Source organism: Paramormyrops kingsleyae, chromosome 13, assembly GCF_048594095.1.
Source record: "Paramormyrops kingsleyae isolate MSU_618 chromosome 13, PKINGS_0.4, whole genome shotgun sequence".
Lineage (NCBI taxonomy): Eukaryota > Metazoa > Chordata > Actinopteri > Osteoglossiformes > Mormyridae > Paramormyrops > Paramormyrops kingsleyae.
Genome location: NC_132809.1, coordinates 24,531,184 through 24,545,160, shown reverse-complemented (window position 1 = coordinate 24,545,160; position 13,977 = coordinate 24,531,184). Strand labels below are relative to the sequence as shown.

At 41.5% G+C, this 13,977-nt stretch overlaps 1 protein-coding gene across 2 annotated transcripts; it reads left to right on the top strand.

Moving 5' to 3' along the window:
- The first annotated feature begins 567 nt into the window (after positions 1–567).
- ciartb (circadian associated repressor of transcription b) lies at positions 568–8,985 on the top strand. Of its 2 annotated transcripts, none has more exons than XM_023811187.2 (6): positions 568–739; positions 4,356–4,794; positions 5,109–5,184; positions 5,851–5,929; positions 6,409–6,532; positions 7,648–8,985. In XM_023811187.2, the coding sequence occupies exons 2-6, from the start codon at positions 4,396–4,398 to the stop codon at positions 8,011–8,013; spliced, it is 1,044 nt and encodes a 347-aa protein (XP_023666955.1). In that variant the 5' UTR covers positions 568–739; positions 4,356–4,395; the 3' UTR covers positions 8,014–8,985. The 2 variants fall into 2 exon arrangements, with proteins under 2 accessions (XP_023666955.1, XP_023666956.1); XM_023811188.2 differs by lacking the exon at positions 568–739 and adding an exon at positions 2,458–2,765.
- The last annotated feature ends 4,992 nt before the right edge of the window (positions 8,986–13,977 follow it).

The following is a 13,977-nucleotide window of genomic DNA, read 5'->3' as shown; positions in this document are numbered from 1 at the left end:
TAAATCCAGTAAAATTCAACAAGGACAAGGACCAAACAGTGTTGTTTCCTTTTATCTGGACCCCATTAGCTCTTCTGATAGCCTTTCTATTAAAATTACATAATTGCTACTTCAGACTACAAAAAACATTAAAGCAGCCAACATGCCATATGATGTACAGCATCTGCAAAAGTACTGATGGATCGGAAAGATTGTGCTTGGGGAATAACAAATTACATTAAACAAACAAACCATGTGTTTTGTATTGTCTTTAAATCAGCATTTTGCAATTTTTAAATACACTATGCCCGTCCGTGATAAAAAATACGTTATTGCGTGTTGTGTAACTCCTTATCTTATAAAAGTAACGAAGTAAATTGGACCTTCGATTTGCAGTCGCAGACTTGCAGCCGACCAGCTGCAGTTGAAACAGTTGCACAACGAAGCTTCTTGGAGCAAAGCCACTCCTTCCATCCACGTGCTTTTCTAATTTGCATAATATTCACATATACGTGACCACCCGCCCAATCACACTCAGTAGTGAATGCCATTTGTCAGATTCGTAGCTTAAGCGAGCGAATCGGAAGGCAGCTTGGGATTGTGCCCGCCCTCCCAGACACGTTGCCCTGGGAGAAGTGACACGGGTGCTCCAAAACTGGGCTACATCACCGAAACGGCCGCGCCGGTCATGATCAGTGTTTTACCCGAGAGCCCAGTGTTTTTGCGCTGAACAAAGGGAAGTGCGATTCACTCACTTCTGGTAAGGAATGACACCATTGAACTCTCATCCGCAGTCTTTTTTTCATCCGCAGCGCAGATTTGCTGTAGACACTTGTATTTAATAGGAAGAAAGCAGTCGGGGTTCATCTTATGTAACATTATTCTTATTTTAAATTCGGAGATTCGTTTTGACTTGACCCGGGATGTTCTCCTAAAGCAAGCGTGGCGAATAGAGAAAAAAAGCAGTGCAGCCCCGTGTTTATTGGTTTTATATGCCGTAACGTGTATAAGATGGTGTTGGATGCATGTTGAGAGGAATGTTGATACAGTTGTTTCGGAATTCCATTATAATATAGCTGATTGGGTTCAAGTTGCTGTGACCAACACGGCGTCTGTCCTTCCGCAAACACTGGACTACATTTCAGGACGCATTGCATTTATTCTTTGCGCGTTTAATATGGATATTGACTGAAGTCGTAACTTTCTTTGTTCTACATATTCAGAATGTTTGCATTCTTTGTATGTTTTACGGGATGTGGAGGAATCTGTTTAGGGCCTCATCCTCATTACTACTTAGTGTAGGTGTAAAACCCGTGATCATGACAAAATTAGCAAGTTGCACCGCATATCTACAGACGTGTTTGTGTCTTTTGAAATTGATATTATTATTATTATTATTATTATTATTAATACTGTTTTATCAATGTGTAAATTTTAGTTGATGCAGATAACAGTAATATCTACTAATTTTGTTCTGTGTAGTACAATTATTAAAACCATGAACATTACATGTTTGTGTCTTTTGAGTTTTTATTATAAATGTATTACATTATTGCATGGGTATTATTGCGTGTGTAGGTATACTTGGTTTGGTGTTTGGGCCATCTGTTGAAAATCAGGCCTTTTGGCATATTTGCAGATCTACGACCCATTCTGATTATAGCAGTTTCAGATCGTCTGACGGTTCCCCTTAATTAAAGCATTTTATTATTCATATTTAAAAGACGTTTAAACTAATCAATTATTCTATAAAAAATCAACGATACAATGCTATTCACGTTAAAATATTTCTGTAATAATTTTATGCATATTATTTGAATGGGAATTAGTATCATTTAGGCCTAGTAATTACGTCACTGTTTTATTTTAGTCTCCCCTTTCCTTTACTTGTTACCTTGTGGGTAAAGCGCTAATAAATGTTCATTCAATCGTCGTTACTATTAAGTAATATTACACGAGGCTTGCCAAAATCTCATGCAATCTGTAAACGTCACTAGGGCAATGAAGGAAACCGATCAAAAGTGCATTTGTTGCATTGCAAGGTATTTCTATAAAGACGTTTGATATTAATCCTTTATTGTGGCCCTCGATGAAACGGGAGGAATTAAGAACTTTAGAAATCGACAGGAAAAAGGATGCCTATACATCTAAGTGAATATTAAACACAAATGCATGCTGGGCTGCAGTGTGGAGATTCCACAAAGCAATTGTTTGACAACCTTCAGTTAATACGTTTCAGCAGTGAGTAGACTTTCTGCTGGATTAGTGTACAGTAAGTTAAACTGAGGGTTACGTTTGTAACTCCGTTACATTGCACATTAACAAGTGCTTGTGCGCCCTCTAGAGGATTCTGGTCCACTCAATTTGCACTTCAGTACGTGCAAATTTCAGTTTGCACGTACTGAAGAAGAGGATGCAACGAAGGTAACACGTTGGCTTGGACAAAAGAAATTCCATTCATATTTGCAGTATGTTTACATATTCTGAAACATACCTACCTATTACTTACAAATGAATTTATTATATGTAGCATAATACATAAAAGCTGAGTAGTTCATTAGGTGGCACTGTTGCTTCGTGTACCCAGGTTTGATGGATTTGAATCCTTCCCCAGCTGTGCATGTGGAGTTGAGTCCGTTTCTGCCTGATACTTCAGTCTCCTTCTATCATCCAAAGACATGTAATTAGACTAACTAACCTCTCTCAATTACATGGAATATGACAGTGTATGTGCCCTGTCATTGTTTCAAGGTGATCACGAACTGCATTTCACAAGAAACGCATTTGTGAGTATTAAGTCATTGCTATAATTAGAATAGGCAGTATGGACATAGGTATAAAGTACTGATTGAGTATGCATTGTGAATCATTGATTTGATGTGATATTCAGATCTTCATGGTTCTCGAGCAAATGTCCAGTCAAATTCCTTCTAAGTGAGACCTCACTTGTGCAATAAAAACCAATTCTGAATTGTAGTCAGTGTATAGGAGACTCAATATCCACTCTTCCCAGTTGTGTACTGCATCGGCTTGGCTCTTTTAACACAGGTAAATGACAAGTTGCAGTACATTTACTTTGATCTTTGCACATTTCACCAACAGTAGGTTTAAAAAAAAGCTATGAAATGTAAATTCGGTCATGCTGATGTCAAGCAGTTTAGGAGGTGCTCAGCATCTCAAAACGGAAGTTGAATCAAGTAATCTGTATTTCAGCGTCCAGCAAAACTGTATAATGGAGAACATCAGTATTCAATATGAAGTATTTCTTGCACACATGTGATTATCTGATCCAGTCTGTCTTATATATACATCAGTTTTTGAAAATGGCAAGTGTGTAAGAGTTATTTGGTCGAGTAGATAGAGATTCACTTATTCATTTGTTGGGAATGAAACATATGTCTTTCAAACATAAGTACCTCTAATTAATATAGCTACTGCATTCATTATATCAGCCATGTGCCTTTAAATTACACCTGAAGAAGTATTCCTTTCAGTATCATTCTTATTTTCCTTTTTTCCATTATAAGATTTGATTTCTTCATGTCAACACTGGCAACAAACTCAAAGATTTCAATATATTAGATTTAATTGTAGACATAAACATTTAGGATTATCTTTGCACTAAAATGTGCATCACCTTCCCAAATCCTACAATACCGAGTCAGGACTGCAGCTCAACGGGGAGTGAATTATGAGTTTCACAGATAGTGAAGTGAGATATGGATGATAACCCCTTAAATGAAAACCAAAGTATCACTCCAGATAACTGCATTTTATGGATGTTTAACATTTTCCAATTCAGTTTCCTCTTAACAATCAAGCTGTTTCAGGTCTCCCAGCCTTTAGAATTACATTTCAACAATATCTTCTAGTGAATGGGGGAAATTTGTATCTTTTCTTCCCAGTCTATTGTTTGTTTCTTTCAATTGTCGTCATGATCATGATGTTACGGTTTTCCAGTGAATGAGAGGATGCGTGTTTTTGTACTGCATCCTGTTATTGTGAAAATTAGTGACCCTAGAATTAGCTTTAAATCAAAATGTGTATCGTGAGCTTAATGCTGTCGCAAAAGCTGAGCGAACAGGCGACTGAAAACACACAGCTGAACAGCAGCAGTTTGCTAGGACCCGTTTATCCGTCTGCTTTTCAGAAAGGCAGAGGTGTACGCTGAGCAGAACTATGAGCTTCGAAGCAAATTCTTGACATCTTGAATGTTTGCGTTGAAGAAGCCCCATGTTTTTCAACCGCCTAGCATGCCTTACAGTGACGACTTGAAGGTTTTATATGCTCTACCCTGTCTATCAACGATCTTAGCTGATAAAGATCTTAGCTTCTCAGTGGAGAACTGACTGCTAACAAATGGTTTACTTGTACAGGTCAGTGATGGTCACCACAAGTTAGAAGCTGAAGCGAAAGATGTCCACTTCAGATTCTGACTGTTCCATTGACTGGCTGGCCAGTGACGAGGATGAGGATGAAGGTGCTGGCAGAGCTTTGCTTCCCCTTCCAGAGTCAGGGGGCAGCTGTGGGGCTCACAGCTTCAACCTGCGGCACGCGTCCGAAGGCAACTGCGACGCGGAAGGGAGCCCTCGCTGTGACTCACCCTCCAGCCATGCTGACTCCTTCCAAGCATGTGACTCACTGCCCCTGCCACACCAGGGAAAGCACCACTCCCTTTCCCCAAAGTGTCCAGAAAAGCCGTCGGGTATCCAGCCTCAGCTAGCGCGTAAGAGGCCCCGGACCGGTGACACGCTGGAGCCGGGGGGCCGCCAACCCCCTAACGGGACAGAAAGAGATGAGCTGTTTGCAGACAAGGTACGTCTCACTATTGAACAGGACTCACACCCTGTGGGAACAGCATCTAGGTCTAGCAGAAACAGAATCTCCTCAAAGCCCCCCTCTTCTCATCCCTCTATCCCCTTGAGTTTAACATGCATCCAGTCCCCCACCTACAGCAGAAGATGAATATGTATAAGGACTGTAGCCTGGAGGATGAAAAGGAGAGTACTTGATATTTCTGTCCTCATTAAGCATTCATTCTACCAGTGTGATTAAAAGAGTTATACAGAGATCAAAATGGCATTGTGAAATCATGATGAAGTCATTGAAACAGACTCCTGGTTTTACAGTGCAGAGACCTGCAGTGCTTTATTCGTCCGCTGTCTTCGATCCTGAATTCTCTGCGATGTGGAAGATACAGGGAACGTGAGTGATTCATCCATTTCTCCTGGCTAGTTAAGCTGCGATCCAGCTCCCACTCTTGCTTCCCCCGCCTCTCGCCCCCCCTTTAATATTCCACCACGCAGACGTCAATGATCTCAGGGCCTCCTTTGTGCGCTGAAAGCAGCGTCTAACAAAACAACATCCCAGATAACGTGAGTGAAGGGTCAACAAGGTGCCATCAGCTACATGGTGTTTGATGCGACGCCGTAAAATAACTAGCAGTGTTCACATTATCTTAATTGTCATTGTTGCACAGAAAATAGATGAGTGTCCCGTTAGTGTATTCAAGAAAAACTTTCAGAAATTCATTCAAGTCCCTGAACATTGTCTGATTGATGTAAGCTATTTAAATGTTTATTCATATTGTTGAGTTGTAAGAAGCAGTGTTCCCGGTACCATACATATTGTACCCAACCTATTGTCTAGAATAGCTTTCCATACCAGTGACCAGACCAAGTAAATGAAAGGAAATTCTAGGAGAGAGTTCAGTCTGGGACTGGACTCGCATCAAAACACTGCATGACGACTGGATGACATTTGACTATTGTAGTGCTTCTGGGAACCCATCTGGCTAATTGTCTTGACCACATAGAGTGGAATCGATGGGAGTGCAAAATTGCCGTCATTAAATTCAATCCTCCTTTGTAGGTCTCAGCAGTTTCCAGGAGAGCACTGCTATAGACAGGCTCCAGAGGATAATGGGGATTCTACAGAACCCAGCAATGGGGTAAATATTGTGTTCTCCTTCATCCACCACCTCACTCTGCAAGCTCCGTGAGCCATTTTACAGATTAGTGTTTGGATATGTAGCCGTTGGTTTTGGTTTGAATGTGATGGCTCCTTCCTCACTCCCCATGTCGGATGATGCATCGCAACACACTACTGTAGTTGACAGGGAACCAAACCAAGGCTCAGACACACTGAGATATTTAGTGCAGATGTTGCAAAGAGTGGAGGGTCTTCGTAAACATGTACTAACCTCTGATAGTCTGCATTCATTCTCTCAGTTGTTCTTATTGACACAAGACCGTCAAAATAGTCAGAAACAGTGTGCTGTAGTTGAGGTCACTTATGGTACTGCAAGTTAATGCAGGGATAAAAAGACAAGAACCTTCACTTGTATTTATTTTGGAAAGATGGGAGGTTCTGATTTCCAGTCTTGGTTTTGTTGGTAAAAAAATGTTTGAAATATTCCTTTTTCCTCAGTGAACGTTACATCAACATCCTACTGAAAGTGGAGGAGTTACTTAAGACCTGGTTCCCCAACATAAAACCTAGAAGTGAAGTCTTTGACCAACCTGAGCATACCTGTCTTCGGAAGAAGCAGAAGGTACCTGTTTCTGGGCTGTCATGCTGCACTTAAATAACAGGACATGGAAAGGGGGAGCAAACAGGAACCTCTGAATAATCTCTAAAATTAAAATACAAGTTATTTTCAGATTGTGTTCATAGAAGTAACCAAGTTCATTGAAGGTTTGAGATGAGTGACTTTTTTTTTTTGGAGCAGCCTCTGAAGAAAAAAGTCTAACATATTTAATTCTGTTTTGTTAAATTGCCCCTGTTCTGTGTGTGTGATGAGTTTGCATGTTCTCCCTTCGTTACGTGGGTTTCCTTCATGTAAAATGCAGATACATGCCTCTAAATTGCCCATTACTGCGTGCAGCCTGAGACAGACTGGTATCTGCTATGTCATGCCATATAACCAGACAATGATACAGTAATGATTTAAATTCATCCATCCATCTTCCATCCTGTTTATCCAGGACAAAGTCACAGGGATTTGGGGAATATACAGAGTGTGATGTCAGTCCATTGCAGAGCCTGTACAAACACATTATGTGCAATTCACCTAACTGCATGGCTTTCGGCGGTGGGAGGAACACAGAGTAACAGAGATCACTCCACACGGAGTGACACAGGGCGATTACAGTAAAATCCAGATGCATGACTATTAATAATCCCGACTACGTATCTGCGCTGGATATTACCGGAACGCCATGCACCTTGTAGGCGGAGCCTGCATGTCCGTTATAGCCGAACAAAACTACAGCTAAAAGCGGCCCTGGGGACCAAATTGTTTGTCCGCTATAAGCGAAATTCCGTTATATGCGAGTCCGTTATATCCGATGCTTTTTCTGCATGTTCTTAAAGGCGCACGGCCGGGACCAGCGGACCTCGTCTGTGATAGACGATATTCCGTTAAAGGCGAGTCCACTATAACGGGATTTTACTGTACTCCACACAGAGTGAACCAGGGTGATTACTCCCCACATAGCAGAGGGTAGGGTCCAAACCAAACTCTGGCAGTTTGAGGGTCCAGTGCTACTCACTGAGCCAATCAGCTTGCAGCATGCTGATGTTTGGTCTAATTCTGTAACTTCTTAAGAAGAATCCCAGTTTAAAACAATGAGGAAGAACATTAAACTCTGTTTTGATCTCGTACAGCTTGTCTCGACCAACACTGCCGTCGGCACCGCAGAGGCTCACTCCGCCTGTCAGTCCCTGAGCGTCCCAAATACCATGGCAAGCCCCTACTCTGCCACCAGCTTGAAATGGCTCCACGTGTCTCCCATTTGCTCGCCGGGCCTAGAGCCGGGCCTCATGGGGCTCCACCAGCGGCCGCCACGGCGGGACGATGACGCCACGCAAGACAACGCCGTCTCCTCCAGCAGCGACGCCAGGACGGAGTCGGCAGGCGGCCGGCCGCCCCAGGGCAAGATCAACGCGCCGTGCTTGGAAAGACTGCTGAAATCCACGGAGAGCATCATAATGAGCAAAGGTGCCGGAGGCTCGAAGAGCGGCAGCTGCTAGCACACGGGGAAGGTGGGAGTCTCCGTGCCGACCAAAACACTTCCAGTCTGTGGGACACGCCGGATGAAGAAGGACAGGAACGAGATCACTATGCACGAAGGCGCTGGTGAAAATGACAGACACTGAAGCTGATCCTGTCTTCAAAGTGCACATCTGGATCCCTTTAATAATTTTTTTTTCATATACACTCTCATTGTGCTCAAGACCATCTTGATAAGGATGAGAGGACTGCACGAGCCAATTTCCCAGCCTGGCTGCATGACTGCTAGCTGCATCACTGCATGCAGATGGGAACCTCTTAAATATAGGAGGATGAGCCTCATTATCTGTGACCAGGAAAAGGGAATCGTGAGCATGTAGTAGGAATGAATAGAACATTGGAGCACTTCTCTGATGCGTCCAAAATATTCATATAAATGTGATGTATGGAAGTTTTTTTAATTCATGCCGAAACTGCGGAGTGCCATGACTGTTACTTCATCAATACACCGCTACTTAAGATTCGGATGCAACACTTCTACCTCAGATTGACAAGGTGCCTCACGAGTACCTGTAGCAAACACCCGGTCATTGAATCGTTGGGTCTGAAAGTCCTGGGTGCGATCCCAGGTGATGGACCTTCCATTATCGTGGATGAAATATCTTCTTACCAAGTGTATGTAAAAAAAGCTGGTCAGTAGAGTACACCCATGCCTCAGTTGAAAATAAATGTTAAGGATACGATAAGGCTGCCATTTTGTGTACCACGAAAATGATTACATTCTTATCCGTCGCTATTTGTGGGCATGTGTCATAACACTAATTCTGTGTGACAGAACTAGGCAATGGCTTACTGAGCTAGAAGAGATGGTATATCACTTAGTGTAAATATGTGAACAATGTTCCAGGTTGTTAATTTACCCAACAAAGTGGCCTTCAGAGTGTGATATTTTTTACTTTGAGAATAAATGTTGTTTTGTTTTGGCGTACAAAGTGTTTCCTCGTTGTCTGTTGGTCTACTTTACGTCAACAGCCCGTCTCAGCAACCTTACATGGCATTAAATAGGAAATACTGTCACCTAATTCTATGGAAAATTTGGAATGCATTTGTGTCACAGAACTTAGCCTATAAACCCAATGTAAATGTTTCGTTCTCCCCAAGATACACTCTCAGACAAAAGGATACAAACTACAAACCTACAAGCTTGTCACTGGGGCTGTGCCCTCAACCGTCTGCCAATTGTCCCCTTAGCTGTATGTAATTGTACCTTTTAAGGTACAGAAATGGACTCTGAGGAAGATTTCTGTACTCTTGATGGTACATGTTGTTTGTACTTTTAGAATGTTTCTGAGTCAATTTCTGCTCCTTAAAAGTTACAATTACAAGGGTACTGCCCCAGTGACAAGCAAAGGTTCACATCTTTTCCCTTTTTTTCCCCTCAGAGTGTAGTGAATAACATAATTCATAATAAATATATTTGAATAAACCATTAAACACAATAAAAGAAGCATTATTTTCTGGTAAATATATTTTATTCATATTATTTCTGTGTATTTTTGTAGTGATTCAAATCGAATGTAAAAGCAGAACAAATCAGCAAAATCATTTCCCTTTAGTATTTTCTGACGTTATGTTGGCTATCCCCCACTGCGACGAATGTAAGAAAAATAATTCTAATAATACTGGATTCAGGTTTTACTGTTTAAAGCTAGGACAGCGTTCACCGCGTGCACTGTGTGCTAAATAAAATTCTTTGAATTACGTCAAACCATCCAATACATGTCATTTCCAATGAGAGTATATCTGGTGACCTCAAACGACAATGTTATGGCGTATTCTGTTTCTTTCATGTTGCATATTTCATGGAAACGATCGTGTTGATTTAACCCTCGTCTATGCACTCCTCAGACCTGAACATTAACATTAAATGTTTATTTAGATGTCAAATATAGTGAAGCTCCCCGTACATGTTAACGATATAAGCCTGTGTGAATCATCCCAAACGCACATGCCACCTTCCCATATTTTAAGCGAGGTTAGTTTTTCCTAAACCGCGTTGCCAGTGTTATTCTTGCATATAATCTACGGATGCAAGATTATTTTTTTTTATCTATTACACTACCTAGCATAATGTGCAAATAATTAATATTTATTATCTGATTTCCTAGGATATTTTGCTTAGGTTAATTTGAAAAGAAACGTGCACAAAGCTTTTTTTTTTTTTTTAAACAGTTAACATCCTACCTTTTAATGCATGTGTACAATGTGGCGCCGTTTGCGGAGAATTTCCGGAGTTACCGTAAAAACTGCACTGGCGTAGGATCATGAACATTACGAGTCTTATCCTTCCATCACCTCACGGTGCGCCGCGTGGTGGAAGTGTTGCAATGGCTCATCTATGAACAGAAAACAATAAGCCCACTGAAAAGGCAAGCTGTTTGTATATTTTAAAAAAGTACCATTTTATTCGGCTCTTAAAAATCCACGTTCATATAGCCTGGAAAATTGTGAATTGAACCACGCGTAAAAACTTTGCAATGCAAAGTCATATGGATTAAACGGGATGCTTATTAAAATCCATATTTATAAGAAACCCTAAAAAAGACTCCCTGACTGTGTAGTTAAGAAAATAATATTTGCAAAGATCTAATCGCGGCTGGTGATGGCCTCACATCAAACACGATAATTCTGATCAGTATCTCCTGAAAAATGCAGTGTGCTTGTGAATATGTTTTTCTTTGCACAGGAAGGAGTACACCATAGTTCTAAATAAAACCCTGCCATAAGACGAATGTTTTAAATGATTCTGTTAGACCGACACTTTATAAAATGTATTAACTGAGAGCATTTTTAAGTATTCTGGTATTGTGTCACGGTAACCATCACTGAAGTCAGTGGTGGTTCTAGCTTGTATGCAGCCCTGGGTGATGATTCCCCCCACCCTAAAGCCACCCCCACCCCCCCAAGCAAAAATGGTGTGTTTTTACTAATTGCATTAATACTGGAGAAAGGCAGCGGTGAGCTTTGTGATAGATTCTCCCGCTCACCCTACCTCGGGCTTCCAGTGGTGCGACCTGAGGTCAAGCCCCCCCCCCCCAACCCCTCCTTCTCAGTGGTAGCCTGCTTAGGTCTCAAACTATAATCAGGGCGCCCACTCCGACACGGTAAGTTGACCCTCACGGTGACATGATACCATTGACATGATGTGAAAATTAATGATAAAAACCAGTCACGCAAATGTCACCATTCCGTTTTTGTTTTTGCGGACACCCTGGGCAGCCACCCATGTCGCCCATACCTAAATCTGTCAGTGACTGAAGTCACATTTTAACACATTTACTTCTGACAGACTGTCGCAGCTACAGCTTTCTGTACCGATTTTAATTTAAAATACAAATTACCGATACAACAGAGGTTCGGTTTTATTTGGCGCTTTTAATAAAAATGTCATTGAGTCTTTTAAACTGTGATAGGTTGTATCCTTTAAATTTAAGAAATTGGGATTAATGACATTGCCCCCCCCCCTTTGAGGGAGGACTGCGTTGTCGGCTGGTGAATTTATTAGTCGTGTTGATGTTTTCAGCCCCTTTTGCAGAAACAGAACTGAAAAATACACGCTAAATACTTCCAATAAAACATCTGATACAAATGACTTGACCAAAAACATTACTGATTCACCTTTACCAGCAGAGGAAATACCACAACCAAATCAACCTTTGTATGAAACACCTGCTGAATCATCCATAAAAAAGTAGTGGCACAGGTACTGTTAACTATATAACATCATATATAACATCAAATCTAACCAGTTGGTCAGTGGGATCTACTGCAGTAAAGGAACAACACACTAATATTTGATTATGAACCACAATCAAATGTTAGTTCATAGTTTAGCACTTGTCTCGCATACATCTGTGTAGTTTTTTGTTCAAACCTCCCAGTTGTGATTAGAACTTTGATTAGAGCTTCCTCTTGTGTGTGTGTGTGTGTTTAATTTTTTCCATACATTCTGCTTCTGAATATCTTTAGGATTTGTACTTCTCATGTTTCTCACAAGTGTGGATATTTAGGTCAGGAAGAAATATGCTCGGATCCTTGAAGAATTTTTCTGATATGAACATTGGTGACACTTCATGAAATGGAGATTATACTTTGATATAATATGCGATTCGATTAGTAGTTATTGGAAGCTCCATCACACTATGGAGATGCAACACAAGCTAAGAATGACATTTCTCTCACCATAAGGCTGTTTTATGCTTCAGGTGATATATTACTGAGCCTCTTTCTGATGGGAACTTTGTTACAAAATGTCTTGATATATTTTTTAGAACATATCTCACGTATAGTAGTAATTCAGCTAAGTGTTTAGACTGTAATCACAGCATCTTTAAATCAGAATACTCACCGATGTGGTTCACGTGTTACAGGCCTGTGTCTGAAGTAAGTGACTAATTATCACCAGACTGTAGGTGGAGAAATGTCACTAAGACACTTTCCTGTTTTGATGTTACTTTGCTTCTTCACTGACATCTTGGGGTGACATGATGTTACAGATAGTCCCACATGTCCAAGTCTGGGGTTCCTCCCACTCTGCTCTGTGGGGGTGTGGAGTTTACGTGTGCTCCCTGTGTGTAAGTTCCCTACATGTGTTCTGTTTCCCCCCTGAATGGTAAAGCTAGGTTCACTGGTATGTCTAACTTACTCATTAGCAAACTGCCTGTGATAGACTGTAGTCCCATCTTGGCTGTACTTGTGCCCCGTGGGTTCAGAATAAGCTTTAGGGAACCCTAACCAGGATATATAAACTCCAAATACCTGAGTTGAAAGGCCTGATGAATCTGTTGCAGAATCAGCCCTAGTTTAATAAGGTTTACTGCTTCACAGTAAAATAAATCTAGTATCCATCCATTTTTGATACTATTCCATCCTATGCAGGGTGGCAGGGCTCTGGAGCCTGTCCTGGAAGCTACTGGCACAAGGCAGGAAATAACCCAGGATGAGTCACCTACCAATGGCGTAACTTTGTCTGGAACATTGGGGGGGTTGAGGTCTCCACCCATTACAGGGGAAACATGATTATTGGGGGGGGTTGTATTAGCTGTTTTGTTTTATTGGGGGGGGGGCTACAACCCCCCCATCCCCCCCGTAATTTACGCCCATGCCACCAACCCCTTTGTGGGGAACACACATGTAGCCACACCCACAAACAGTTTGACAAATTCAAATCACCTTATGTTTTTGGATTGTGAGGGGAAACCAGAGAACCTGGAGGAAACTGCACGACATCACATGGAGGACGACAGACACGTGACCGGCGTGGAGACTTGAACCATGGTTGGACACCGAGCCACTATGCCATCCTAAGTGTGCTATAATATAAACTGGTTTATTGCCAGCCTTCAACCCACAATGGTTGGAGTGCCTAGTTCTCTGGTGCACACTCAGTCCATTCAGCTACACAGTGACCCAGGGAGCCATGAGACTACAACAGGAACTGGGAAAGATGCTGCACCTTAGGAAACACAGAGAAAAGAACGAGATGACCAGCGACACCTGCTGGCCAAATGGTTTAATGATGGACGAGGCAGGGACTGATCCTGACAATAAACTATAAAAATGGATCATTCTGCATTCCAACAGCCACTGTATTTTGCACCTGATATGAAGTTTAGGGGCTGTCACTGAGCACAGAATGCTTCTGTTGTGGATTGGTCCCTTGAAGGTCTATATGACATATACAGATACAAACAGTGCTGCTGGATGGTGATGCGTGATGCGATTCTTGCAGAACTTTTTTGCTATTTGTTATAATTCAGCAAAGAATCCATCACAAACCAAAGGTAGAGCAGTATTTGAATATTTTACATGAAAATCTCAGATAAATGACGAACTCTTGCAAACTTTTTTTTTTAATGTGAAACATAAATTTTGTGCCCTCCAAAGTACTAGGAATTGTTTTTAACTAGAAGGGTATTATTTTG

Excerpts from the sequence above, each read along its gene's own strand:
- ciartb (XM_023811187.2), top strand. The coding sequence starts at position 4,396 with ATGTCCACTTCAGATTCTGACTGTTCCATTGACTGGCTGGCCAGTGAC. Across the intron at positions 5,185-5,850 it reads ATGTGGAAGATACAGGGAAC|GTCTCAGCAGTTTCCAGGAG; the intron begins GTGAGTGATTCA and ends CCTCCTTTGTAG. Across the intron at positions 6,533-7,647 it reads GTCTTCGGAAGAAGCAGAAG|CTTGTCTCGACCAACACTGC; the intron begins GTACCTGTTTCT and ends GATCTCGTACAG.